Genomic DNA, 25,809 nt, shown 5'->3' with positions numbered 1-25,809 from the left:
CAACAGAAGATCCTATCGAAGCGGCAGCCTGATTGGAGGATTGATATCCAAACTCAGTAGCTCGGGGTACCAGCCTATGTGCTCAATCTGGGGCCATAAGGATGACTTGGGCCTGGTCATTCTTGATCTTGGTGAGAACTTCAGGCAGTAGTGGTATGGGCAGAAAGGCGTACAGGACGGCTGAGCTCCACTCTAGACGAAAAGAGTCACTGAGCAAGAGCTGCCTTGGAAACTCCTGCATGCAAAACTGCTGACATTGTGCGTTCCCCACAGAGGCAAACCGATCTAAACAAGGTTCTCCCCACCAATGAAAGACCTTCCCCACCTCAGGAAGGAGATGCCATTCGTGATATGCTAAGCAACTGTGGCTGAGTTTGTCTGCCCTGGTGTTCAGAGAACCCACCAGGTGTTGAACCAGCCGAGAAATGCCATGATGTTCCAGCCATGTCCAGAGATAAAATGACTCTTAACATAGGGTCCACGGCCCTGCTAAGTTCTATTTGCTGAAATACCACATGGCAGTGGTGTTGTCAGTGAACACCTGCCCCAGCTTCCCCTTGATGGAAAGCAGGAAGGCCGTCAATGCTCGTTGGATTGCCTGCAATTCTTGCATGTTGATGTGGAGTCCGGATTCGGCCGGAGACCAGAGTCTCCTAATCTTAACCTCTTCCAGATGGCCACCCCATCACAGGGGTGACACACCTGTCACTACTGTCCGATCTGGTTGGAGAAGGGAGTGGAGTCTGCTGCTGACCCAATTGCGGTTTGTTACCTACATCTGCAACGTTTTTGAAGTTCCCTTCGAGAACTAGACCATGCGGGAGACATTTCCCTGAAGATGTGCCAGCTCAACTTTAGGTCCCACTGTAGAGCTCACATATGCCAATGTGCATCTTTTTTACTAGCAGGATACAGAAGGCCATGAGTCCCAGTAGGCTCAGTCTGTCTCACCGAAACCCAGGACAGAGGCTGCATTTTTGGTATCATAGCCTATTTTATCCTGGACTCGTTGCTCAGAAGGATAGGTCCGAAACTGCACTGTGTTCAGAACAGCTCTGATGACAGGGAGCATCTGAGAGGGATTTAGGTGTGACTTCAGCATGTTTATAGTGAACCTCAGTGAATGCAGGAGGTCCACCGTAGTCTGGAGGCGGGAAACAGCCAGGGGCGAGCCCGCCTTCAACATGCAGTTGCCGGGACAGGGGAAGACAAACACCCATGATCTCTGCAAGTGAACTGTAACCACCACAATCACCTTGGTGAACACGGCAGGGCACTGGTCAGGCCAAAGGGAAGCAAAGCAAACTGAAAATGCTTGTGGCGGACAGTGAACTCCAGGTAACACGTGAGCAGGCAGGACAGGGATGTGAAATTATGCATTCTGCAAGTCCAACACTACCATCCGGTCTCGTGGGCCCAGGGCAGATGGAACCTGAGCATCTTGAATTTCTCCTTCTTGAGGAAGTAGTTGAAGGACCGCATGTCTAAGATAGGATGACGTCCTCCATCATTCTTCAGCACCAAAAAAGTAGCGGGAATTCCAACCACGACCTGCATCTGGCTCGCATCCTCTCTAGCTCCCTTAGCCAAGGCAGCCACAACTTTCTTCTGGAGAAAAGAAAGATGATCCTTCATCAGCCTATCTCGAGTCGGTGGCATGGGAGAAGGAATCGGTCACATAAGGGAGGGAGTAGCCCCTTCTGACAATCTGCAGATCCCACCTGTCTGATGTGATCGCAAATCCTGCCACCCACTGGACACCCCTGATGGTATAAGGGCAGATTTGGAATACATTTTACTTTAAGTTCCCCTATTTCTGCTTCATCCCTGGAATTTTTACCAGTACTTCATCACATAAAGGTTATACGGTTCCTTCTTTCTTCCTTCCTACGTAAAAGTGGCAATATCGGAGATTCTGCATTACTCAGTTCATACTCTTGCCATAAAATACACTGGCCTTTGCTGTCTCATTGAATTAAATAATTCTTGCTTTCCTTCTTCGTGCTCGGAATTAATCATTCAAATGCTCCTCAGCACTGCTTAACCATAAGCTCTCCTGTACAGGTACTCCTAATGGCTATTTTACACTCTTGTTTTTACACAATGAGCAGCGGATGAAAAGCACAAGAGAATTATCCTATAAAGGGGTCAGAGTACTGTGTGCAAGTCTCAATAGTTCTGATCGCAGATCAATAACCCTCAAGTAGGATCTAGGTGTAGAGTTAAAAGTAAATACATGCATCTATTGTGTTAGCTCCCCTTGCATGTTCACCTATTGGGCAGTATGATTACAAAACCTCTTGTTCAACTTCAAATCCACTGCCACATTAAAGCAGCCCACCTCCTCACTAGGGGAGTCTCTTCCAGCAGAAATAAGTCTGACCCAAACTCGGAACAGGTTTCTAGTTTCACCTCAAATACATTTCCTGCAAATCAGAATTAAGATCCTGAACAATTTTTGACCAGTTTAGGAGTATTCTGTCGGCCACCTATATCTCAAATTAGGATCTTGCAGTACTATTGGCTTATGTTAATAAACATCTAATAGCATCCAGTCCTTTTCAGCATTTTCAATTATGTTCTTACACTTGGAAATGTTACCACCCTGTTATCGTCTTCGCTCAATATGAGAAACGTCCCTTTTAAAGGGCAAATTACCTTGACCGCCCCGAAATTGCAACCCACCCAGCTTCCAAAGTAACCTTTAACCCCTACAAAAATAATGAAATCAAAACACAAGAAACAAGGTTTTATTCATTCTCAAAAGTCAAACTAAAAGGAAAGTAAACAGGTTTCGAGAAGAGAGGCCAGCATCATAATCTTTATTTCCAAAACCCTTTTTGCCTTTACCCCTTTCATAAATTATTATGATGCAAGTCATAATAGTCAGCAGTAGCCATATTTTCCCCAAGAAAAATATTTTTAAGTTGAGCTGGAGCTTGCCACTCGTAGAATTTTGATATAAAGCCCCAGAGCTTCCATTTCCTCTTACGCTTAACTTCAGAATCTTCTTACATGGGAGATATGGAATGAGTATTGCATTAGCAGAAACGCATTAAAAATCATTTTGCCTTCTCACGGCAGGTCACAGGTTTCATGCCAGAATAAGTTTTAATTTTATGCGTGTCTTTCAGTTTGGGCAGGATAAGTGTAGCATAATCATGCGTTCAGAGTGTAACTGGTATTAATTTACTTTGTTAATGGAGTGGAAGAGATGCGTGACCCCAATTGAGTGCGATCACATTTCTTGAAAATCTTAATTTCTTGACATCCATTGAGAAATGCAGATCATTCCTGATACGGGTGGACCTGAAGCTATGAGATCTGGCCACTTCAGAAGTGGGTTAGTAACCCAAGGGGGATTGGTTTGTGGATCCTTTCTACCAGGAATTTAGGGTCGTGGGGAACAGCACAATTCCACATTAATCTTGATGGACAAGGGTCAAGTTAATCAAAAAGATATTTCAACCAGAAGGTATTGGATGGTCCGGGAGAAGAGGGTGCTCTAACTTTCCCAACCAGGTCTCTCAAACGGGACGGACTTAAATGAGGATAATGGCAAGACCAGAACCGGTTTACTTCCCTTCCGAGTTGTCATGGATCCAGAGGCTATTTTAGAGAGGCCCGAACTGTAGTCGATACTCCAGGAGGTCTGCTCCTTCTTCCCACGTGTAGTGTATTAGTGATGGGAAAAGGGGTAGATATCCATTTGTCCACAAATGTCAGGAACTAACCAACGATGTATGGATTCTATAAACAGCCAGAGGGATTTCAGATAGCATCCTATGGCTCACAGTGACAACTCTGAAGAAATAAACATTCAGAGGTAATAAATAAGGAGGTCAAGAGAATGGGGACCGAAAGCTTTCATGAGCAATGTCTCCCTAGAAGAAAAGGAGGAAAAAAAAGAAAAAAAGAAGGGGTCTGATAAATCTCAAGGACTAAAATGAATAGGGCGTTTTCTGCCAATTCAAGAGGAGGAAGCCCACCTGCTCAAGCATGCCCTTTGATGGAAGGATTGGCTGGTGCATTTGAATAATAAGGATACCTGTAGGACAATTCAAATGTTCTCCCTCCCGGCAGGTCCCTTAAAAACTCTTGCACTGAAGACAGGGCCCTGGATTCATACACATGGGGTCTACATTATCAGTGCTCGAGCTTCAGAGTGTTGGATCTGGTTCCTCTATGAGAAAGCAGAGAGACAATCTACCTCATCCTGACCCATATTCAGTGCCTCAGTCAGCATCTGGGGATAACAATTTCACCACTGCAGAGCCTGGGGGGAGAAGTCAGTTGTCACCCAAGCAGATCACCTTTCTGTGGTTTGACAGAATCAGTCCAGGTACATTTGAAGCATCCAGTCAGGAAGGTGGACATCAGGAAAGAGCTCAGGAAAATTCTGATGAGAATCAAGACGTCCCTATGACAGTATCCCCTCGTTGTGTCCTGTATAGAGGCAATTTTCCAGGGATTGTTCCATTATTGAGCGTCCCATTTAATGATGGGCTTTACCTACTCGGAAGCAGGTGATCCTTTAGGCAGACAGCAGGGAAGACATCCAGTAGGGGCTGGGTCATATGGAGGCACGAACAGGAGACCTATCAACCTTGTGACAGAGTTAGATGGCCCTAGGCTGCGATGGGGTACCAGGTGCAGAGAATCATCTACAAAGTAATTTGGTCAGAGGGAGCGCTTGCCTTGCATATCAACTGTTTAGAGTTCCTAGCTGGTTCCGTTGCAGTCAAATCCTATGCCAAAGAGACAACAAAATTTGTTCTGTTGAAGACGGACAACATCTTGGCATTATTATACATAACACACCTTGGAGGAACACAATCAAAAGCACTTATGGAGCATGCCAAAAATCATCTTCCACTGCGGTCTGGAAAATTAGGTGATGGCGATTTTTGTCTGGTCATCAGCAGAAGTCAGCAGATTGGCTGTTCATTTCTAAGACCCCAGCATGTGAAAACTCGATCCAGATATTTTGGGCTCTCATGGACAGATGGAGGCCCAAACTGAATGATCTGTTTGCTTCCTGCCAGGGATATGACCTGTTGAGGTACTTTTGCTGGATACCAGACCTGGGGGCAGGAGCTACCAATGCCATTATGTGGGACTGGACAAAAGGCAAGCAATTACACCCTCTTACCATGACTGCAAGGATGGTGGCGCAGATAAACACAAGAAGCAGATAGGTTCTTATCAACCACTTTGGAGATCACAAGTTTGGCTTTCAGTTCTGAAAGACTTGTCCTGTGATTTACTTTGTCTCTCAGTCAGAACATTCCGACTATGTGCAAGGAGTTTTTCAATCAATTGGTTATAAGGGTGTTAGGGCTGGGGTGAGAATCCACCTAGTGGCCTGGAGGATTGTCCGAATCTTTCAGGACAAGCTGAAGAACTCACCAGGGGAGCCTGAGCTGGTAGACAACAAGTCAGCTTTGCAAAGATGGACCAGATATGGTGTCTGGAAAGGGGTCTTCAAAACTTGGGGTCTCGCCTGTTCTGTAATTTTAGCAAAGGTAGCTTTGGAAGGTCAAGCTTACAGGTTGGTAAACACTTTCAGATCAGCCATATAAGTCGGTCGTTCTTTGGTGGACACTGTTACATCGCAGGATAACCATGGTGCATAGATTGTTAAAGAGTGGGCTCTCTGTTGCTCCAGAACTGAGACATTCAAATCAGAGACATTAACAGGGTTATAAACTGGTTAATCATGGTAACTAAATGAATTTTTAACTAGGAAAGAGTAATCCTGGAAAATGTCTATGGCTCAATTCTTCCAACATCAAGCCAGACATATCCACTCCTTAGGCATCTTAGGGAGAATGTTTTACCAACATATGTTCTCTGGGTCTCGATGCATCAACTCAAATAACAGCGATTTCCTGCCCTTAACTAAAAGCTCCCCTCTATACTATGGTGATGCAGGCGTGTTGTCCAAAGCACTTATTTTAAGCCAGTAATAGATGTGACTCCGATAGTAGAAAACAAGTTTTAAACTAGCATAAACTCTGCTGCCAGTTCAGACAGAAGCAAACAATGCCCAGGTATTGTAAAAAATACTTCTGAAAGTAAGACCTGCAACCATTTCATTTACACCTTCAAAAATATGTAGAAGTCCGTTTAAAAAAAAAAAAAAAAAAAAGAACTATGAATTGGTTTCTATAAAATGGTAAATGCCATTCATCCTCAAAAATTTCCATTAACCCGTTTACATGAAATGGTCTCTCTAATGGTATTCCATTAAACCTCTTTTCTATGAAGTCGCACAGCTGCTAGACAGAAGGTATGAGGGAGCATTGTGGGCAGAGAGGCTGATGTCCCATAAAGCTATAGGGATGCATAGAACATAACTGAGACAAAACTAATTGGTTATTGTTAAACTAAATTTCCTGATGTTTCATGGGGAATGTAGTGTTTATTGATCATTGGCTGAAATTGGAGAAAAAGTGAAGGTAAAAGGCATCATTCCCTCTGTGTCCTTAATAGAATTGAAACAGAGCTTCATGTTAGCTAGTTTTTTTTATCTGTTTAGTCTTCTACAGTGTAAAACTGGTTCAGTGGAACTAGACAACATCAGTTACCATCCTTGTAGCAGACAGTGGAAGGTTGCCAACGAATCTCAGTAATTCCACTAGCTTCAGTTGGTTATTCAACAAAACCGATTGTTCAAGATTACGAAGTAAAAACAGTTTGTTAAAATAAGTGACTGCTCTCAGAATATGGGTGCAATATAAAATGACTCACTGAAATCCAGAGAGCACACTTGGGCTTTCACCAAAAAACAATATAGTACCATGGAGATCAAAAGATGTAGCCTTTTGCTTCCTGATCTACATATGATACACCTGCAGTTGCAAGCTTTATATGAAAATGATAATTACCAGACAGAATTAAAGAGTCAAGCACTAATCTAAAATTTAGTATTAAAGTGTTCAAGTAAACGAGAATGCAAGAGAGACAACGGAAGAAATGGTAGACCCATTGCTCCAGGCTGTATGGAGTGATGGGAGGAAACAAAATGTTAATGACATGAACAGGGCTGTTTGAAATCAGCATGTGTACGTCCTTGCATAATGAATTTTAGGAAAACAAGACACTGGCAAGTCCCCTAAAACTCTGAGCCACAAAAACAGTTACATCCCAAATTGCAAAATGTACCTGGATCCATGACTCTCTGGACTGGAGGAGGAAGAAGGGAAGTATCCATTTCATAGCCCACTAAATCCTCATTCTGTTTTACCAAATCCGCAACTTCAGCATTATCAGTGTGAGAGCCAGCAGCTACAAGATTTGCCTTAAAAAGTAAGAGAAATAATTAGTGTTCTTATGGACAGCTCTTGGCAAAGGAAATCACTTTTTAGTATGAATGCTGTGCAAGTATCTGTTTAAAGCAGAAAAACAAAGGCTGGCACCAGAAAAGTGATGTTTCACTCATCGACAATCTACAACATGCACTAGTCTTTGGAAAGGTATAGTTCAATTTTAAAGCAATCTGCACTCATCTGAAAGTCACCCTAAAATACAAGACAACCAATAGCATTGGTGATAGTATTTGTAGTGGTACTCATGAGATTGCTCTAGTGATGGTAATGGTGTTGCATGTGGTGGTAGTAGTAAGAAACAATTATCAAGATATTAAAAGATTACACAGTGGCAATGCACAGCCTTTTAGTAAACCTGGTCATCCAAGGGAGTGAGTAGGCTCTATATACCAAAATAGTTGCAAGGCTGGCAAGGACTAGGAGCCACTGGCTGCTCACAGTCAGAAAGGAGTTCCTGGCAAGCATTACCCAAATAATGTCAATGTTGTTAGAGAGCTCTGAATCCGAAAAGATTAATTTATGTGGCGAGGACTCGATACCAGATCGCTGCAGAACAGACAGTTGACTACCTAACTAGCAGTTTGTCTCCATAAACTCTGAAAGTACAGACAAATAAAATGTTTAATTAGTTGCCTGAGTAGGCTCAGACTTGTAACCTCTTATGGCCCAAAGAAAAGACTAAAAGTCCAGTTATCAGAACTTTTATATGGAAAAAAAAAAAAAAAAAAAAAAAAAAACACACATGAAAACCCATGCAGCGCACCTCATCATATCCATTTGTAGCTGGCAGCGAAGGACTTCCTTCAGATGACAAGGGCGATGGGGGTTGGATTTCATTTTTCTTCATGGGTGTCAGTGGAACGGACTGGAGAGGAATTCTGTGCAAATAACCATAACCGATTCCACACCCTAAGCTAAAAGAAATAGATTTTTTTTTTTTTAAACTGAATTTAATACAAACATTTAGCATTCAATAGTTCCTGCAAAATGAACATAGAAAAGCAATAAGAATATATTCATATTTAATCCCATAACTGAAGAAAATACATCACAATTGCTTATTGCATCCACAAATGTTTCACTAGTCGCCATTACAATTGTGGTCTAATGGGTCCTGCATCCAGGAACCAGTGCTTCCTTCAACACTGCAAATTTTCTTTGTTGTATTTTTAAAACTCAAGTATCGGATTCCATGGCAGACACTTTGCTCAGATTATGCTTCTCAAAGTTTACAGGAACTCAAAAGTAGTACACCAAAACATACAAGACGCCATGCACAAAACACACTCTTGGGGTAAGTAGTCCACAAAACGTCAGGCATGCCAATTTTAGCCAATCACAGTTCAACATATCCAGTAACCTACATCATCTCCCTAGGCTGTGCTCTTTAGTGCTTGGCCATAGAGGTTCTCTTTTCTTGTGTGTAACGAAAGTATTTTAGACGTTGAATGCTCAGACTGTTCTTTAAGTCCTATCTGCAATACTTGCTAGGGGTAGCAGGACTGTCCCGGGCTGTGTTGGTCAAACATTTTATTTCCTGTGGAGTTTAGTCAGTGGGCCCCATTTCATCCAATTAACCTACCGTTCCTAGTGACAGAGTAGAGGGCCCTGGAAAGCTGATGGTCCAGTATTACAACAGGTTATTGTAAACAGACAAGGTAGAAATTTTGCTGGACAAGTTTCCACTGATATCCAGGGCATGTCTACGCAATGATGTGTATACCAATCTTGGGGCAGCCACAGGTATAGTGAAAGATGTATGACAACTGAACGAGGTAGAACACTCACTGTGGGGAACTATGGCTGGCAGTCAGTGGTAAACAGTGGACCAGACTATGCGCATGTGGAACTACTACCAGATTCCTTTATAGTGAAAGTTCTGGCAAGAGACAAGTTGCAATTTTTTAAAAATAAATTTGACAGTTTTGTTAAATAAACAAAAAAAAAAAAAAAAAAAAAAAAATGTACAAAGTATATTTGTGTACTGACAATTCGTTCAATTGTACAAGCATTTCAATCCCCCACTTTCCTGGTAATACTTCTTCTCCATCACATAATTCCATTAACACTGGTGAGGGAAATCAGACCCAGTCACTACTCTACCAGGCCAGTGGAGGCAAGATCACTACAAATATTTCCCCCTGTAAGCATTTCATTTTCCCCAGATTTCCCCCCATTTTCAGGGGCAACCCCAGCCCTCATACACCACCCACTTTGAAAACGTGATATGGATTGGTGTATGTTGGCGGTCTCACTTGTGAGATCTGTGCAGCTCCACATAGTCTTGCTATATTGCGTTTCGCAGCCGACAAGTCCCAATGTCCACGTTTCAGGTCTGCTGCACCCCAGATCTTGAGCAGACACCACTTTGTTGAAGCGGTCATAGCACGCTCTGTTGTCTTTCTCACAGAGGCCATGACTGCTGCCCAGAAGTTCTGCAGTGCAGGGCAGTCTCAGACAATGTGATAAAATGTACCAATTTGCCCACACCCACGCCAACACCCCTCCAACATTGCACCCTCCCCATTTCAACTAGAGTTGTCGGTGCATCATAGGATTGATGAAGCAGTTTTAATTGGACTAAGCAGAAACCAGCCTGTAGGGCCACCTCCCTCGGGGATGTCAGGGCTCTGCCCATTTATCATCTCCCAGATCCCCTAGGTCTTAGGCCCATTGTTCCCTTAGATCTTGTATGGTAACAGACATGATATTTATTCACTTTTCCTATGTCAGGGCTGTGGCTTGCCATGCCATGTGTTTGGTCTGCAGAAGCTGGTCTTCAAAGGGTGAAGACTTGAAGACCTCTGCTCCCTTTGGCAACACTGTACAGAGCACATGTAGTATTTGGAGATAGCAATAAATCTCAGTAGGGGCTAGCTAATAACCACATTGTAGAGCTACCCATAAGTAGACATCCCCGGGAACCACAGGTCCCCCACACACACGAGGCAAATCAAGTCCCACTTGTCAAATCCTGTCTGCGTTCCCAAAGTGAAAGCTTGTGTGAGCTTACCCTTCCAGCCCAGGGCTCCTATTGCCCTATGTCAAAGAGCAATCACAGCTGCTGTTGGGTCTTAAAAGAGCCGTGTTCCTAGCCAAGCAGTTGAGTGCTAGAGATATCCCCAGCTGCATTATCCGCTTATCCATTTGCACTGCAGGTACATCTGGGGGTGAGAATACACAGCTGTTGATAATAAAGCTGTGGAGCCCAGTAATATTTCTGAATATCAGGCAGGGCTATCCCACCATCATACCACCCCCTTCTGAGTTATCGCCACAATCCTTGTCAGGCCCCCATCCCAGAGCATTGTTCTAATTTTCCCATAAATGGTTCTGAAGTAGAAGTGATACGCAGAGTAGGGTGTGTTTTGTGAAGCGTAAAGAAAGCAGACCAAGGACATCATTTTAAAGAGGGCAACCCTGCTGAGGAATGATAGGGGTAAAGAGCTCTAGTGTTGATTGTCACACCTCAGCGTACCTAGTGGCAGTGAGATTTTTTTTTTTTTTTTTTAAAGGAACAATTCTGGGTCAGCCAAAATGTATATATTCAGATATCATAAAGTGTCTAACTATGGTAGCCTCACAATCCCAGGGCAGTCGTGACACCTGGCACTTCAAGAGATAAATAATAAACGTCTTCCAGTTTATAGTGTAGCCGGAATAGCAGCAGAAGGTGGATATAATCTGCCTCAATCTATCTGGTGTACTGAATGGGTCTGTTATATAGAATAAAATGTCATCACAGTATAATGACTGTTTTCCCATTGATCAGTCCATTGCATACTGCGGACCAAGGGGTGCTGTCAGACCCAAGCCACAAGCTGCTCAAGGACCAGGGTGGCAATTAGCAGTGATCAGGGACAAACTTGGCCAGTGCATCATCAAAGGTCAAACATACAAGTTCACTCTCAGTTTTCCTTTCACCTAGGTCAGCGGTTCTATGTATGGCAGTTTCACCCACTTGATATAGCATGGGCCGAAGCCCAGCCTAAGACCTCGAACATATAATCCCATTCTACTGTACTGAATGGTATTCTAGCTTCTAACAAGAGCACTAATCCACTTTCTTGCAGGCTGTTCGCTTAGCTCAATACCCCATGGAGGTGCCCAAGATTCAGAGTGGTACTTCGGCAAGGCATAAAGCCTCACTGGCCTGGGTGAATTAAAGTGGTGAATACCTTGAACATGCGAGAAGCAAACACTTTGGCCAGGATCTTAACTTCAGCCCTGAGGAGTGATACTGACCGGTAGGCGGCAAAGTCCTCAAATGGTTTCCCTTCTTTATGAATCACTACAATAGTGGCCAGAGTTGGTCCTTCTGCAGTGACCCTTAAACATACAAAGCAAGTTCGGAGCTAGCTTCGGGGCATGAGTTTATACAACTCAATCAGTACTCCACTGGGACCAATGGCTTTACCTGGATTGAGGTCATATACTGCTCGTATTGTTTCAGCTTCTGTGAACTCTTCCTCACGGAAGGCTTTATCAGTTCGTTCAAGCGTTGGAAAGCCACTCTTGGTTGTCTGGTCAGCCAGGTACTTATGGAAGTCCTCTGCTGTGGCTATAACTGCCATGGAGTATAGGTGCATATAGTAGATTACAAAAGCAGCAGCTATAATTTGGCTGTCCCTCGCCAATGTGACTTGGTCTGAGTGAATCTCCAACATCTACAGTCCAGTCTGTTCTCGCCTATCCAGCCAGGCCAAGAGCTTGCACCGCCTTGTTGCTCACTTAGAGATGGTGCTGCGTTGCTCTAGCTGCATCAGTGGCCTCATCTTTGTCTTCCTTTGGTTTCAGCTGTAGTGCATGGTGGGTATCACTAAGACTGCATGACAAGGCCCTTATCTCAGTTCAATACCTCACCTTCAAGGGTTTCAGGTTTTGGCCATTTTATAGCCCACGATCAGGGAGAGTCCTTATCCTTTGATCACTATTTTGTATGCCTCTCACAAGGCTTGTGAGGAGGCAACTTTGGCATCATTCCCAGAAAAAATGCTTTGTGGCCTTCACAACATCCTCTCCAATACATGGCACCTTAAAGTACCAGGGACTGAGTGATATCTTGTGGTGTACAGGTTCACAATGAAGACTGAATGCCATCCAATGCGGAGAATGGTCAGTAATAGCTCTGGATTTGGAGGAAAGAGCCATCCTCCGCCCCAAACTGACATTTGATTGGGCCAAGCAACCACCAGACTAATTCAGCCCAATCAAACCAGACTCCGTGCCCTTCTTGCTGGATCGCCTACTTTTTAGTCTGGTGGTGTGACAAGCATCGTCCCTGGCTCCCGTCCCCAGGGTCTTTCCTGTGCACTGAGGTGCCCGGTCGTGTTTGCGGGATCGGTTCCCCAGCCTGGAACCCCTGGCTAGCCTCCATCCATCGAAACATTCCCATGTCGCCTCAGGAGTCGTGAAGACCCAGGTCTTCCCTTCTGCCACCATAGGCAATTGTGACAGGAACATCATGGAATGTGTCAAGTTCAGCTCCTGCAGGACTCCTTTCACTTCCACAAAGCTATGGCGCAGTCGTTGTACCCGCAGTGTGAAGTCTGGGACGAAGCTGATGGTTGCATTTTCATATCTGACTGGAGGAGCATTGTGAGCAGTCTGTATAATGACATTGCAATCTCTAAAATTATAGTACAGGGCGGAGATTCTGGGCCCTCTCAACTGTAAAGTACTTAGGGAGTCCTATAGGGTGCAGGAATTTAAGGATGAGGACCTCCATGAAGAAATCTACTGCTGGGCCCTCCCCTCTTTCAGGGACCCCAATTATGAGAATATTGTTCTTCCTCAAGCTGCCCCCTAAGTCTTTTAATTTAGCCACTAGGGCCTCCGTGGTTATTCGTAATTCCCTTACTTGTTTCTGCAAGGTTGCACTGTCAGTCCTGAGGGTCATAACTGCCCGGACTAGAGTGACCTCCGCAGACACTGTCAATAATAGTCTAAGGATCCAGGGACTCCTTAAATTGCCTCCATAATGTCACTGAGCATTAGCGTCTCAGTTTCAGTCAGGGGCTTTTCCACAGTATTCGGCACCAGCACAACTCTCACTCCACCTACCTCATCATGGGGGGGGGGGGGGGGGGGGGGTGGGGGGGATGCAAATTTATCATGTTTGGGCTGATTGGGGCCGGGACATCCATGCAGCCAGTCATTTTGGTCACCAAGCAGGATCAACATTGCTGAGAAAGGATAAGCTGGGGAAACAACTGAAGTCGGCCAGGGACAGCTCTTCACTGTGGTCCCTCTCTGGGGCCTGTCGAGTGTCGAACAACATGCCCCTTGAGTATCTGAAGTCTGAAATACTGCCTGGCTTGGTTCCCTGTATCGTAGGGTAGAGGACTCACTGTTGGAAGTCCTATAGACTCCACACTTCTTTCCTCCAGTCCGACTGCAATGCACAATGGAGACTGCGGACAGAGGGTGAGCAAAGGAGGGGGTTGGGGGTGGAGGAGGTTGTGCGTACAACTCAGTGCAGTTATAATTATTTCAATAGGTCTCCTGGTAGGGCCAACGGAGTTGTGATGGTTCTGCCCAGTAGTTAAAATTGATTTTCCATTGGCTACGGAATCTCCAGGGATGCTATGGCGAGGTGCCTCAAGTGCAGAAATGAAGCAGTCCTAGACTACTGGTGTGGACAGTCGTTCTGTAATTGAAGTATTTATTGTTGTGGGCTGGCATTTCCTTCCTTGCCACTTGGCCTCCGCTGGGCACCAGGGGATCCTCGCTCCTCAGGCACACTTTGCCCTCCCTTCCCACCCCCTGCAGCAGTCAGACCTCCAAAGTTGTTTCAGGTCAGGAGGAGTTGAAAGAAGTGTTGGTCCCTCATCACATCTGGCCCCCTTTATGCCTCACCTGGGGCCCCGTTGGGATGATGCAGGCATCAGATTTCAGAGCCTTGGGTTGATCTTTTGCTTTGTGCCATCCCTGCTAGGAGTTGGAGGCATACCAGCGGGTCAACTATCCAGCACTGCTAGTCAAGTACTGTAGACTGCTGCACTCCGCTCTCAGATCGGACGCGCAGATGCACTGGTATTAGTGCAGGGCACCCAGACACAACAACCTCAGTTGCAGGAGCTGCTCTCCTCGGGCTCCCTCCACGTGTAGCTTTGAAGGGCTGAATCTTTCCAAGATCCCAGCCACAGAAAGCCACTTACTCTGGTGTTGCCTCTTGCTTCAGTCTGTGGCCTCCTGCGCCACACCAGGCCTCTCTGCCAGGGAGCTATGAGGCGGTTACTCCAGGCAGTTGAGACGACTCTTCAGTGTCCACCGGCCTTTACTTTCACTAGACGTATCAGAGGGCCGCAGGAGATGGATCAATATGGTCAGCAGTCTGCCATGCACCCTTGAGACAAGGTGCAATGTTAAAACCTGCTTGAGATAGATCTGTGGTACATGGAATCAGTCAACATATTTCAATTGTGCTAATTTTCTAGAACACAGCAAAGAGTCAGCATCAATTTCTTTAAAATCTGTCCTATCACCTGGTTCCCTTGCATCACCAGCTAAAAATGTAACCCATAAACTATCATTTAAATCTAGTAACTCACTTGATTATCATTTCAGATGAACATTCTGCTTTATGGAGTATACTGTTAAAAGGAAAAATTTACACAGGAAGATGAGATTTAGGACTAATAAAAATCCCAAGTTGTCATATTTAAGAAAGGAGTAACATCAGCTGTATTCACATGCAGTTCACAGATGTACCTCTCACCACAGACTTCAAAACCCATAATCTGCTTATCTCTGCAAGAGCTCTGTAACCCATAGTAAACATCTTTTGGGTGCTTTATTTAGCACACCAAGATTCATGAAAAGGTCATATTCTCCAACTACAGACTAGCATAATGCTCAACAGCTGCAAGCGATAAGCTCACTAACCTCTAGAAAGTAACCATTACATCTGCAAATATTGGCCATTTCTAGGGAAAATGCAGATGTTTTAATTGCTCAGTCTTTTGCTTATACATTTGGGCCTGTGTTATGCATAATGCTCTAGGGGTGCAACGTGTGTGTGTGCGCTCCCTAGGTCACTATGGTATTCCAGAAGGTGTGGAAGATCCTGGTGGGCTCTTCTGCAATACTGATGGCACTGGGACACATGTAACAAGTGCTATCTTGCAAGGGCATTCCCTCATGCATGGGGGTGAGGTTCCATGCGAATTAAGGAATCTAGCCTCTGCACTCCTACCCTACTACAGATGTGGGTGCTGAGACAAACAGGCCTTTGGAGGGATACCGAGTGCCACAAAAAGGTACCATAATTAGTGCACTACCTGGTGACAGCCCTCTGGAAGGGCAAAAGCGCCAGCCATGCCCCCCACCACTTCTTGACACCCAGACAGGCTGGTGCAGTTACTCACTGCACCCTTCTACAGGGGGATCTCTGCCCTTACTTTAAAGTGCAGGGAGGTGCCATCTTTTCCATGAAACACGGAGCAGCTTGTAAGCAGCTGCTCCGCATTTCACTCAATATACTGCCCTAAAGGCAGCCAACAAGTTCACAGCTGTTCTGAGGGAATTGCATTTAAAATAAGGTGTGCTTTTTCAGTATTCGATAGGCGCGCCTTTTCAAAGGTGCACATGGTGCAAACCAGTACAGTTAGTTTGTTCTATAATTTGGGTCCTGGTGTTAAGTCTTCTGTAGTAAACTTTGACTTGAGCACCTCACAGGTACACCAACGTACCCTTTTCAGTAGGTAAAGGAATTACACAAATTTACCACTCAGCCCAAGCAGTTTACAAAAGGTACCAACAAGTGAAAATGTATGGTCTAAAAAGGAAATCTACGGCAGCCAGATTGTGACTTTGCGTCAGCCTAAGAAATGCAAAGAGCAATGCTTGGCATGGGTTTGAACAAAGCATAAGGTAGCAGCTTGAATATCTGGATGTACAGAAAGCAGACACATTCTACTCTACATCTGACAAATAACACAAGCCACACCACGTTGTTGATGCTTTGCTGTAGACTTTCTCCAATAAGAAATAAAATAAAAAAATAACACAACATCTATAAAAAGGTTAATTTTCAAACCCAGAGCAGTGAAAGACAGGACAAAATTTACTTTAACCCCTCCGCTGCTAGGCCTTTTTCGGCTATTTGGGGCTGTTCGCGCTTAGGCCCTCAACTTTCTGCCCATATAAGCTATCCACGCCAATTTGCATTCTCCCCCCCCCCCCCCCCCCCCCCCACACACAACATCCTAGGGATTCTAGAGGTACCCTGAGTTTGTGGGTTCTTCTGGAGGAGACCAGGAAATTAGCCAAAATACAGCAAAACTTGTTTAAAAAAAAAAAAAAAAAAAAAAAAAGGGCTGGAAAAGGCGGCTTGTTGTTTTTTCACTGAAAATGGCATCAACAAAGGGTTTGTGGTGCTAAAATCACCATCTTCCCAGCTATCAGGAACAGGCAGACTTGAATAACAAAACCCCATTTTTCAACACAATTTGGGAATTTTACTGGGACATACCACATTTTTACTATTTTTGTGTGCTTTCGGACTCCTTCCAGTTAGTGATAAATGGGTGTGAAACCAATACTGGATCTTGGACAGCTAAACATTTCTGAAAAGTAGACAGAATTCTGAATTCAGCAAGGGGCCGTTTGTGTAGATCCTACAAGGGTTTCTTACAGAAAACAGCTGAAATAAAAAAAAAAATAAAAAAAACAGCCATTTCTCATCACGCTTTATTCTAACTTTTTCCTGCAATGTAAGATTTTCAAAAGGAATATACTGTTACGTCTGCTGGACTCTTCTGGTTCCGGGGATATACAAGGCTTGTAGGCTCATCAAGAACTCTGGGTATCCAGAGCCAATAAATGAGTTGCACCTTGCAATGGGTTTTCATTGTATACCGGGCACACAGCAATTAATTTGGTGAAATATAAAATGTGAGAAGTAGGTATCAAGAAAACCTTTGTATTTCCAGAATGGGCACAAGATAAGTTGTTGAGAAGCAGTGGTGATTTGCACATCTGAATTCCGGGGTGCCCATACTGGCATGTGAAATGCAGGGCATTTCTCAAATAGACGTCTTTTTACACACTGTCTTACATTTGGAAGGAGAAAATGTAGAGAAAGACAAGAGGCAATAACACTTGTTTTGCTATTCTGTGTTCCCCCAAGTCTCCCGATAAAAATGGTACCTCACTTGCATGGGTAGGCCTAATGCTCGCGACAGGAAACGCAACATGGACGCATCACATTTTTACACTGAAATCTTATGTGTTTCTTGCAAAGTGCTTAGCTGTAGATTTTGGCCTCTAGCTCAGCTGGCACCTAGGGAAACCTACAAACCTGCGCATTTTTAATAGCTAGACACCTAGGGGAATCCAAGATGGGGTGACTTGTGGGGCTCTCCCCAGGTTCTGTTACCCATAATCCTTTGCAAACCTCAAAATTTGGCCCCAAAAAACTAAAACAAAAAAAAAAAAAACTTTTCCCTCACATTTCGGTGACAGAAAGGTCTGGAATCTGAAAGGAGCCACAAATTTCCTTCCACCCAGCGTTCCCCCAAGCCTCCCGATAAAAATGGTACCTCACTTGTGTAGGTGGGCCAAGTGCTTGTGACAGGGAAGAGCCAAAAACATGTTGAAATTGAGGGGGGGGGGGGGGGGGGGAAACCAAAGCGGGTCCAAAAGGGCAGTTAAAAAAAAAAAAAAATTTTTAGGCTGACAAGTGCAGCAGAAAAAAATGCCCCCCCTGGGGAGCGACCCTTGCCCAAGGGGTCGCTCCCCTTATGCCAATTTCCTAAATGAAAATAATCCCTGGTGTCTAGTGGGCATTTTAGCAGCCAGATTGCTTCACGATCCCGCTGCTAAAATGCTCTGAGAGACTTCTTAGGGAAGGAAATTAATTTCCTTCCCTTTGAAGCTTCTCAGGGCCCCATCACATGATCGGAAGAGAAATGCAAAAGCATTTCTCTTCTGATCGCGCTGGAAGCTGAGCTTCCAGCACAATGGGAGGGGGACTCTGACGTCAGAGCTTACCCTTCCATCCCTGTCTTTGGGGGGTGGGAGGGAAGACCAGAGGGAGCACTAGTGCTCCCTCTGAGCTCTGTGCCCAGGACGGAATGGTTACATCCTGGGCACACGAGCACTGTGCCACAGGACGTAACCGTTACGTCCGCGGCACAGAAGCAGTTAAAATTACTCCCCAATGCCCCTCTTGGTGAGCGACCCCTGCTTCCAGCGCAGTGGGGGTGGCTTCAGATGAGGTCAGCACACTATCATGTGCCGATGTCAGACGTCACTTGGGGGGGGGGGGGGGGGGTGTGTAATACTCAGGGGTGGAAGAGGAAGCAATTCCCATTCCATCCTGGCCCATGGGGGGGGAGAGGGGGAAGAGGGGAGGATCGCTAGAGCTTCCACCATAAGCCAGTCCTTGGACGTAAGGGTTACGTCCTTGGCGCCTCAGCCGAGGACGTAACTGTTACATCCATGGCGGGGAGGGGTCTTGGAAAACAAATACTGTATAGAATCTACAACACTAACTCAACTGTTTAGATTTGGTAGACTATATTATTTAGTAGTCAATGGACGTGGCCAGGCCTCTACCATAAGGCTGGGCACCAAGATAAACCCATTATAAGAGAGCTGGTAATGCACTGGGCAGACACTAAGAGTCCAAAAATAATGACAGGTGCACTTGAGTTATTGGGAATTTAAAACCAACAGGTTCCCCTGAAATGCACAAAATCTGTTTATGACACAGGTCTGATGGGGGCAAGCTGTGATTCTGCCAAAAGATGGGGTACTGTTGAAACTCCGATTGAGGACAGGTGTGCCAGTGTATACCGCAACATGCTTGCTGAAAAAAATGTGAAGGTTGCCAAAATAAATAAATACATATATAAATAATTCTAAAGGCTATTGGGGAAAAGGAGGTGGTTTTGAGGACTGATGTAGATTGACTAACCCCTACCCTCTGACCAAGTCTTAAAAATATTACTGTTTTTTCAGCACTGCTGCTGAACTCTTATTCAGTCCTACATGCTACCGCCTGTTAAAATGTATGCATTTATGGTTGCTTATGAGTTACAAGATGTAATTGTTGGATCGCCAATGTCCTGTTTGTACACTATGATTGTTTTGTTTTTTAATCCTTCAATAAATTATTCATGGAAATAAAATAATTATTTCAAAAAAGATTCTTGAAATGAGAACCAGAGGCTTACCTATTAAAAAATAAATAAAAAAACTCGAAAGATTGCTTGTGATAGACAACGAAAGCTGTGAGATAAACTGGGCACAGGAATAAGAGAAACCACCTTCTCCTATAAACAGGAGTATGTACGCTCTCTTCGTATAACAGCTCGATTTAGGAGTCCTCTGCAAGGACTGGCTAGGAGGCCAGATGGGCCAGGTGATCATCCCAGTGCTCTACCTTACCGTGACACACTGCCTGGGACCAATACAATAAATGTGTTCGGAAAACTGCACTTTACCAGTCAGGGAATGTAATTTGCAATTGTAACGTTTTGAAGCAGATGATAATTCCTACTGGTCTATAAGTCATCCACATCTCCCAAAGGTCACGCCCACCAGCATATTATCAAATCTTACCTCTCCCATCGGTAGAGTGGACGGTCCTAGCAAGAAAATGCCAAATGAGAAGATTAAAAAAAATGCTCGGTCATCTGCAGACAGTTGTGAACATCTTCCACATCAAATCCCGACACGTAAAAGCTTCCACAGGCGCATGTTTCATTCTTAAGAGTTAGACCACAGCTGCATGTATCACATGCAACACCCAGGCATTTTGCCAACCCACACGAAAACTAGGTTTGTCTTTGTCAAGAAGGGTATGCAACAGGATCAAGGTGTACAGACACTTCTTGACAACACTTCAGGAAATAAACCACCAAGCCAGATTCCAAGGTAAGGATGCAGATAGTTCCCTGTACATATTAGGCAGGTACGACTGCAAATCACCTGAAAGGCGCATGGCATTGGCTTGACCGAAAGAAAGGACCTTGAACTGATAGTGATCAGTGCACTGCCAACCTCAAACCTCTGTGCGAGTCAAAATAGAATACAGAACTATCCTTGAAATGGACCTTCAAACTGCTCTAAGGATGGGAGCATATCTTGATTAAGCAAGCAAATAGTTCAGCTGCTTGTCTGGGGAAACCGTTTAATAGGCTGAAGTTTCAATGAATCACCTGCAAGTCTGTCCCAATTTGGGCAGTAAAAGCTGTATTGATTCATTAGGATCACAAACTTCAGTGGTACAAGTTAGAGTGCAGTTTTTTTCGTAAAACTGACCTGAGCAGAAGAGTGGTCATAATTCCATCTAATTCAAAGAAATGATACTGCACTGAATAGTCAATTGCCGATATTACAAGCAGTCAGTCCTCCTGGTAGCCCATGGGTGGGGGTGGGGGTTGAAGAAATCTTTGGGCAAGAAAATCAAGGCTTTCAGGGAAGAAGCCCGTACAGAATCATGTTTAGGTTAACATACTAAGTCTATAACATGCATGAAAGTGTACAGTGACATCTACAGCCACTGCTGAAAGTCTATCCTGCAACACGGAGGTCCACTCAGAATCTCTCAGCCGAGATACAGGGCATTTCTTCTCGCAGGACTCCTAAGAGATCACATTTCGCTCCCTCTACTCCCCCACCCCCACCATCCCCACCTCCCAAAGCAATAAATGCAAAAAAGCTAAGTTAGTTATCCCTGCACAGAAAGCTAGATTAGACAGACATGTCATTGAATGGCAATGATTAGCAGTAAAGCATTAAGACAATTCAAGGGCAGATGAGCAGGTGCCAACAACCCTATTCATAGGGAATTGCAGAACAATGTTCAGGAAGGGTACCTAAACATTGCCACTGCCTCAACATTTGGAGTGTGAAGGGCAAGATGTTCATGTTCTCTACATTACCTTTGTTGTCCAAAGAATATGGCTGGCAGTCCAGAAAGGGGATTGAGTACAAGCCTTGCCATGTCTGGCTGTGGGCTACAGCCTACAAACCCAAGCACCACACAAACTTTTCTTTCCCTTAAGGAGGCTAGAGGGGCTATACTGGAGGGGTCACCCGAACCTACCTGTCCCAGGGAGTCAAATCAGCCCACTAGATAGCAGGTATTGTTGGCTAAAAGGGAATTATGGGGAATGCCAATCTACGCTGATATCAGGTTCGACCCCTGTGGCCAGGTTGTAGTTTTGCCCAACAGGGGCGTCAGAAAGTCAGCGCCACATGTCAAAAATATGCTTCTAAGACCTACAATTTCCTCTCACTTGACATGGGGACAAGTTTAAGCTCTGGGTCAGCTGGCACCCAGGTGACCCATAGGCATTTCCGAACAACTCAACGCAGTGTGGCTTTTGTGCATCTCAGTGTGTTTTCCAGTCCAGAATATCTTGTTAATGTCAAAACACCTTCTAAAAAACATCTAAATTCCTCGCACATGATGGATTGCTGCAACATTTGGTTTCAGGGCCTTGTTTCTGAAAACTAGGAAGCAAAGGGTAGAATGGCTTCCATGAATTCCAGCAAGTTTTTGTACACCGATGCTCTGCAAACCTCGAAGAAATAGTAAAAAAAAAAAAAAAAAAAAAAAAAAAAAAAAAAAAGGCACCTGAATTTACCCCTATAGTTATGCAACCTAAATGATAGAGCTTCTAGATTATGCAAAAGTCCAAATATTCTATTCCAATGAATCATAATAAGTTAACAAAACATGTGAATAGTGCACAGTAAAGCAAAGGAACAGATCAAAACTGTAACCCGATCGAAGATTAAATTGATACTGCAATGACTTCAACATGGTCAGGTTTGACATTCCCCTGCCTGGTGCAACAAGCCCACTTACGGGTGGTGGTGGGGGGGGGGAACCCTTTCCATCAAGTGTTTTAATATAACAAAGTAGGACCTCTGCGGTTAGCGGTAAGTTGCACAACTGTCACATAAATGAAGAAACTGAGTTTATAAGCCATACTTTGACAGTTAAAAGTAATTTTGAGTAAAAAGAAATATGGTGAAATCCATGCAAGTCACACTATTCTTAACTCATCCAGGTGTCTAGTTTTCAGAAATGTTTGGGTCTGGTAAGTTCCTGAGTGGTGATACTGGTGAGAGCCATCCATGCAAGTTTTTTTTTTTTTTTTTTTTAAATCACAAGTGTAGAATGCTGGATGGTAGGACTGTCAATCCCTGCAGATTCTGGAACTTTCCCAAGCTTAACTTTTGCAGGGCATTTTAAGTAAGAAAATGTAGTGGGATCTGTGCAAACCACATCATTCTTAACTCGTCTAGGTATTCCATTTATGTTCTCTGGTTTGGCAGGTTTCCTTGGGTGCCAGTCTATCACTGGTAGAAATACAACAGCAATCCACATGCACAAAATTATTTACATTTAAAGGAAAAATCCTGATTGTTACACACTGCAAATTGGGTCCCTGCCTATTGTGAGCCATTGTCCAATTCACACAAGTGGGGTGCCATTTGTATTGTGAGAAGTGTGGAAACACTGCCTAGTAGGAATTTTGTTATTATCTACAGAATACATTTTAAGCTTCCAAATGAAGGTTAGTCTTAGCCCTATGGGGGTGGGGGAGGGGGGGACCTAGACAAATTACTCCTTGCAGAACCTTTCAGAAATGTAAAGCATTCCAAGTTCACACATCTGCAATTAGGAAGAAAATGCAAACATAGGAAATAATGTCTATCTTGCAGAAACTGTAGTAAAAACAAATATATATATATTTATATATATATTTTTACAACTCTGCCTGTTTCTAAAAGTTCAAAAGAGGGAGATATTAGTAAAGCAAACCTTTTGTTCATGACATTGAGAACACAACCCACACAATTGTCTTGCACAACACGAATCCCCATTTAACAAAAATAAATTGCATGTTCCCACCTTTTGTCCATTTCCTAGCTGCTTCCAGGGAAAACCACAAATCTTGGGGACCTTCAGAATCTACAACATCCTGTAAAAAATGACACATTTGGCCTAGGTATCTTTTTTTGGAGGGGGGGGGGGGGGTTTGTACGGCTTGGAGGGGGTAGAGAAGGGGAAGTACGAAAGGTCTGGTAATGATTTAATTAACCTCTTAATTTCTGATAGAGTTAACACCTTTAAGTGCTTAAGTATGCGCCATTCATATTTGGAGCATGAAAGCACCAGATTCATGAGACCAGAGGTTGAAGAGAACATGCTAGTCATGCTACAAAAGTAGCACGCTGCTAAAACTTTCTGGTCATGAGAGTGCTGAAACATAATTTTCTGGGTAAATGATTGGGCAACAATTGAGTAAGCATCTTGAAGTTTTACTTTAATCAATGGTGCTTTAAAACAATCATGATGCTACTGAAAAACAGTTTAAAAACATCTCAGAAGAGCTTTAAAACTTCGTTTTAATTGTATTATCTAGTGATTTTTTTTTGTTTGTAATCTCTTCAATTAGTTTTAACATTTAAAGACAAAGCTACTATGCTGAGGACAATCAGCGCCATTGTGCGGGTGTTCACTAGTTTGGATATAGAGTAAATCAATTAGCATGACCATAGGAAAATGCAAGAGCATTGCATACATCATTAAACAGTCAATATGTCAGCCCATGCCTTCAGAGGGAGATTAGGAGGGGCGGTGGGGCAGTCGAAGGGAAGTCAAAGTGGGGAAAGGGCGGGGAATAGTATATACTTCAACTTCAAGCAGACAACTTAACAATCCACTAAACAGGTTAAAAATGGTAGAAATGGGGTTGCTTGTAATTAAGTTTGTGATGCACTGGTGTGGGGACGGCCACGTATTGCTGGGAAGCACAGGGTTACGATAGGGGTCGGAGATTCGCTGTCAAGGAGTCAAAGGAAGAGTTGTAATGCTCACAGCTTCTGTGGGCTGAAGCAGGCACATCCTAGTGATTTTTGTTTTTTATTGGAATGGTTAACCATTTTAACTTCCAGTGTGGAAGGTTCAAGTTTGACTGGTAAGAGTCCTGCAGAACTAAAATCCTTACAGATCAAATTCAAGCTTAACACGTTTAAACGGAGGCATTTTTAAACATTGTGTAAATGGAGGCATCATTTAAGCTTGTCCAGGTCATGCCATAAATAGGCTGGGACCCCAGTGAAGGATTCAGCCCTCAAGAAGGCGGTTCTAAAAGCACGGCTTTTGGATTTGGCAGGAATACAATAGAAAGAGGGCTTGTGGCGGTGCGTTATGCAGATTACTAGTTTGCATTTGCACTTTTTGGTGAAAGGCTTGGAAGTGACAAATGTCCTCAACTTTAGAAGTTCCCTGTTTTTTTCCAGTAGGGGAGATCACTGCTTCTCAGGCAAAGTGCAGTCAGTACTCCATGGCTGAGAAGCGGTCATGTGAGGCGTGAAGAAAAATCTCGATTATTCTGCCTAAAGCAGAGTTCTGGTTGAGCCTTGACACGCACCTTCATAAAGGGTTGGCTGCGTTACACAAACAGTACAATTCCCTAACATTTAATCCCAAGTGTGTTAACCCGTTTATGAACAACAAACCCATTAGCGAAGTTGCAGCTCGACGCAATTAACTTCAGCAATAGGTTAAACACCTAACTGCCAGGTTATTTCAGTAAACTATTCCTAAACTTCTCCTGTATAGGATCAAAGAAGCCCAAAAGACACAAACAATTGGGGAAGGATAAAAAGCCAGGTGGTGGGGAGGGGGCGGGAGGTGGTGTTAAAAAATAAAATAAAAAATAAATAAAAAGAAGCCCTAAAAATAAGCCACTTAATCGATCGAGGAAAGACTCGGCAGAATGATTTGTGAAGATACAGTGCCTTCATTGATACATCACAACTTCACAGAATAACTAAGTTATTCAGCATTGGTGCTATCCACTCTCTCCAAATTGCTAGCAACTCTTCTGGACCAAGATACCTGGGATAAAAACAGCGAAAGTGAAAGGCAACTTATGCCTATCTCAACTTTCTTCCAGACTGCCGTTTGCAATACTTCCTATAATTCGCCTCTTGCAAGGCAGACACTACTGCGTCACCTAAAGTAGGTGTTGTTCTGGGTTTGCAGAGCCAGTAGGCATGCCTCTTCACAAGTTAATGACTGAACTCCGGTGTTCCCATCTACTCAAAAGACCACCCCCCATCCCACCCGCCAATTTCCTCAACCAGCGACACTGAGAATCTGAAGATACACTATCCTTCAAGTTAAGCAGCTTTGTACACACCCATTCTTCCATACAATTACTTATTGTGGTCATAAAAAAACCACAGCTTCCAAAATGGTTTCACCCTTGTACAGCTTTCTACGGAATAGAGCGCTTTCTTTTCCATGGCTTGATCCACATTGTGCACAGTGCATGCGAAACACTGATTTCTGTTCTGCCGCTTCACTTCACTAGTTGTCGTATAAGTCAGCTCTGGTGTCAGTGAAGTGATGTAGCATAAAAGTGTCTTCTTACCCTTAGTAGCCCCTCTGTCAGATTCCCAGTTGTCTATGACCTTGTTTTTGCCAAGTGTTGCAGGT

General features: G+C 44.0%; 1 protein-coding gene across 2 annotated transcripts in view; it reads right to left on the bottom strand.

Moving 5' to 3' along the window:
- Positions 1 to 25,809, bottom strand: part of GORASP1 (golgi reassembly stacking protein 1) — an 86,795-nt gene that overhangs the window by 14,724 nt on the left and 46,262 nt on the right. For both annotated transcript variants that reach the window (XM_069211080.1, XM_069211081.1), the window contains exons 6-7: positions 8,095 to 8,245; positions 7,168 to 7,303 (exon numbers count right to left, since the gene is read on the bottom strand). In XM_069211080.1, the coding sequence (XP_069067181.1) occupies positions 7,168 to 7,303; positions 8,095 to 8,245 (287 nt within the window). The remainder of the gene's footprint in view (positions 1 to 7,167; positions 7,304 to 8,094; positions 8,246 to 25,809) is intronic.

The sequence above is a fragment of the Pleurodeles waltl genome, chromosome 10 (assembly GCF_031143425.1).
Source record: "Pleurodeles waltl isolate 20211129_DDA chromosome 10, aPleWal1.hap1.20221129, whole genome shotgun sequence".
NCBI lineage: Eukaryota > Metazoa > Chordata > Amphibia > Caudata > Salamandridae > Pleurodeles > Pleurodeles waltl.
This window is presented reverse-complemented; position numbering and strand designations above follow the sequence as displayed.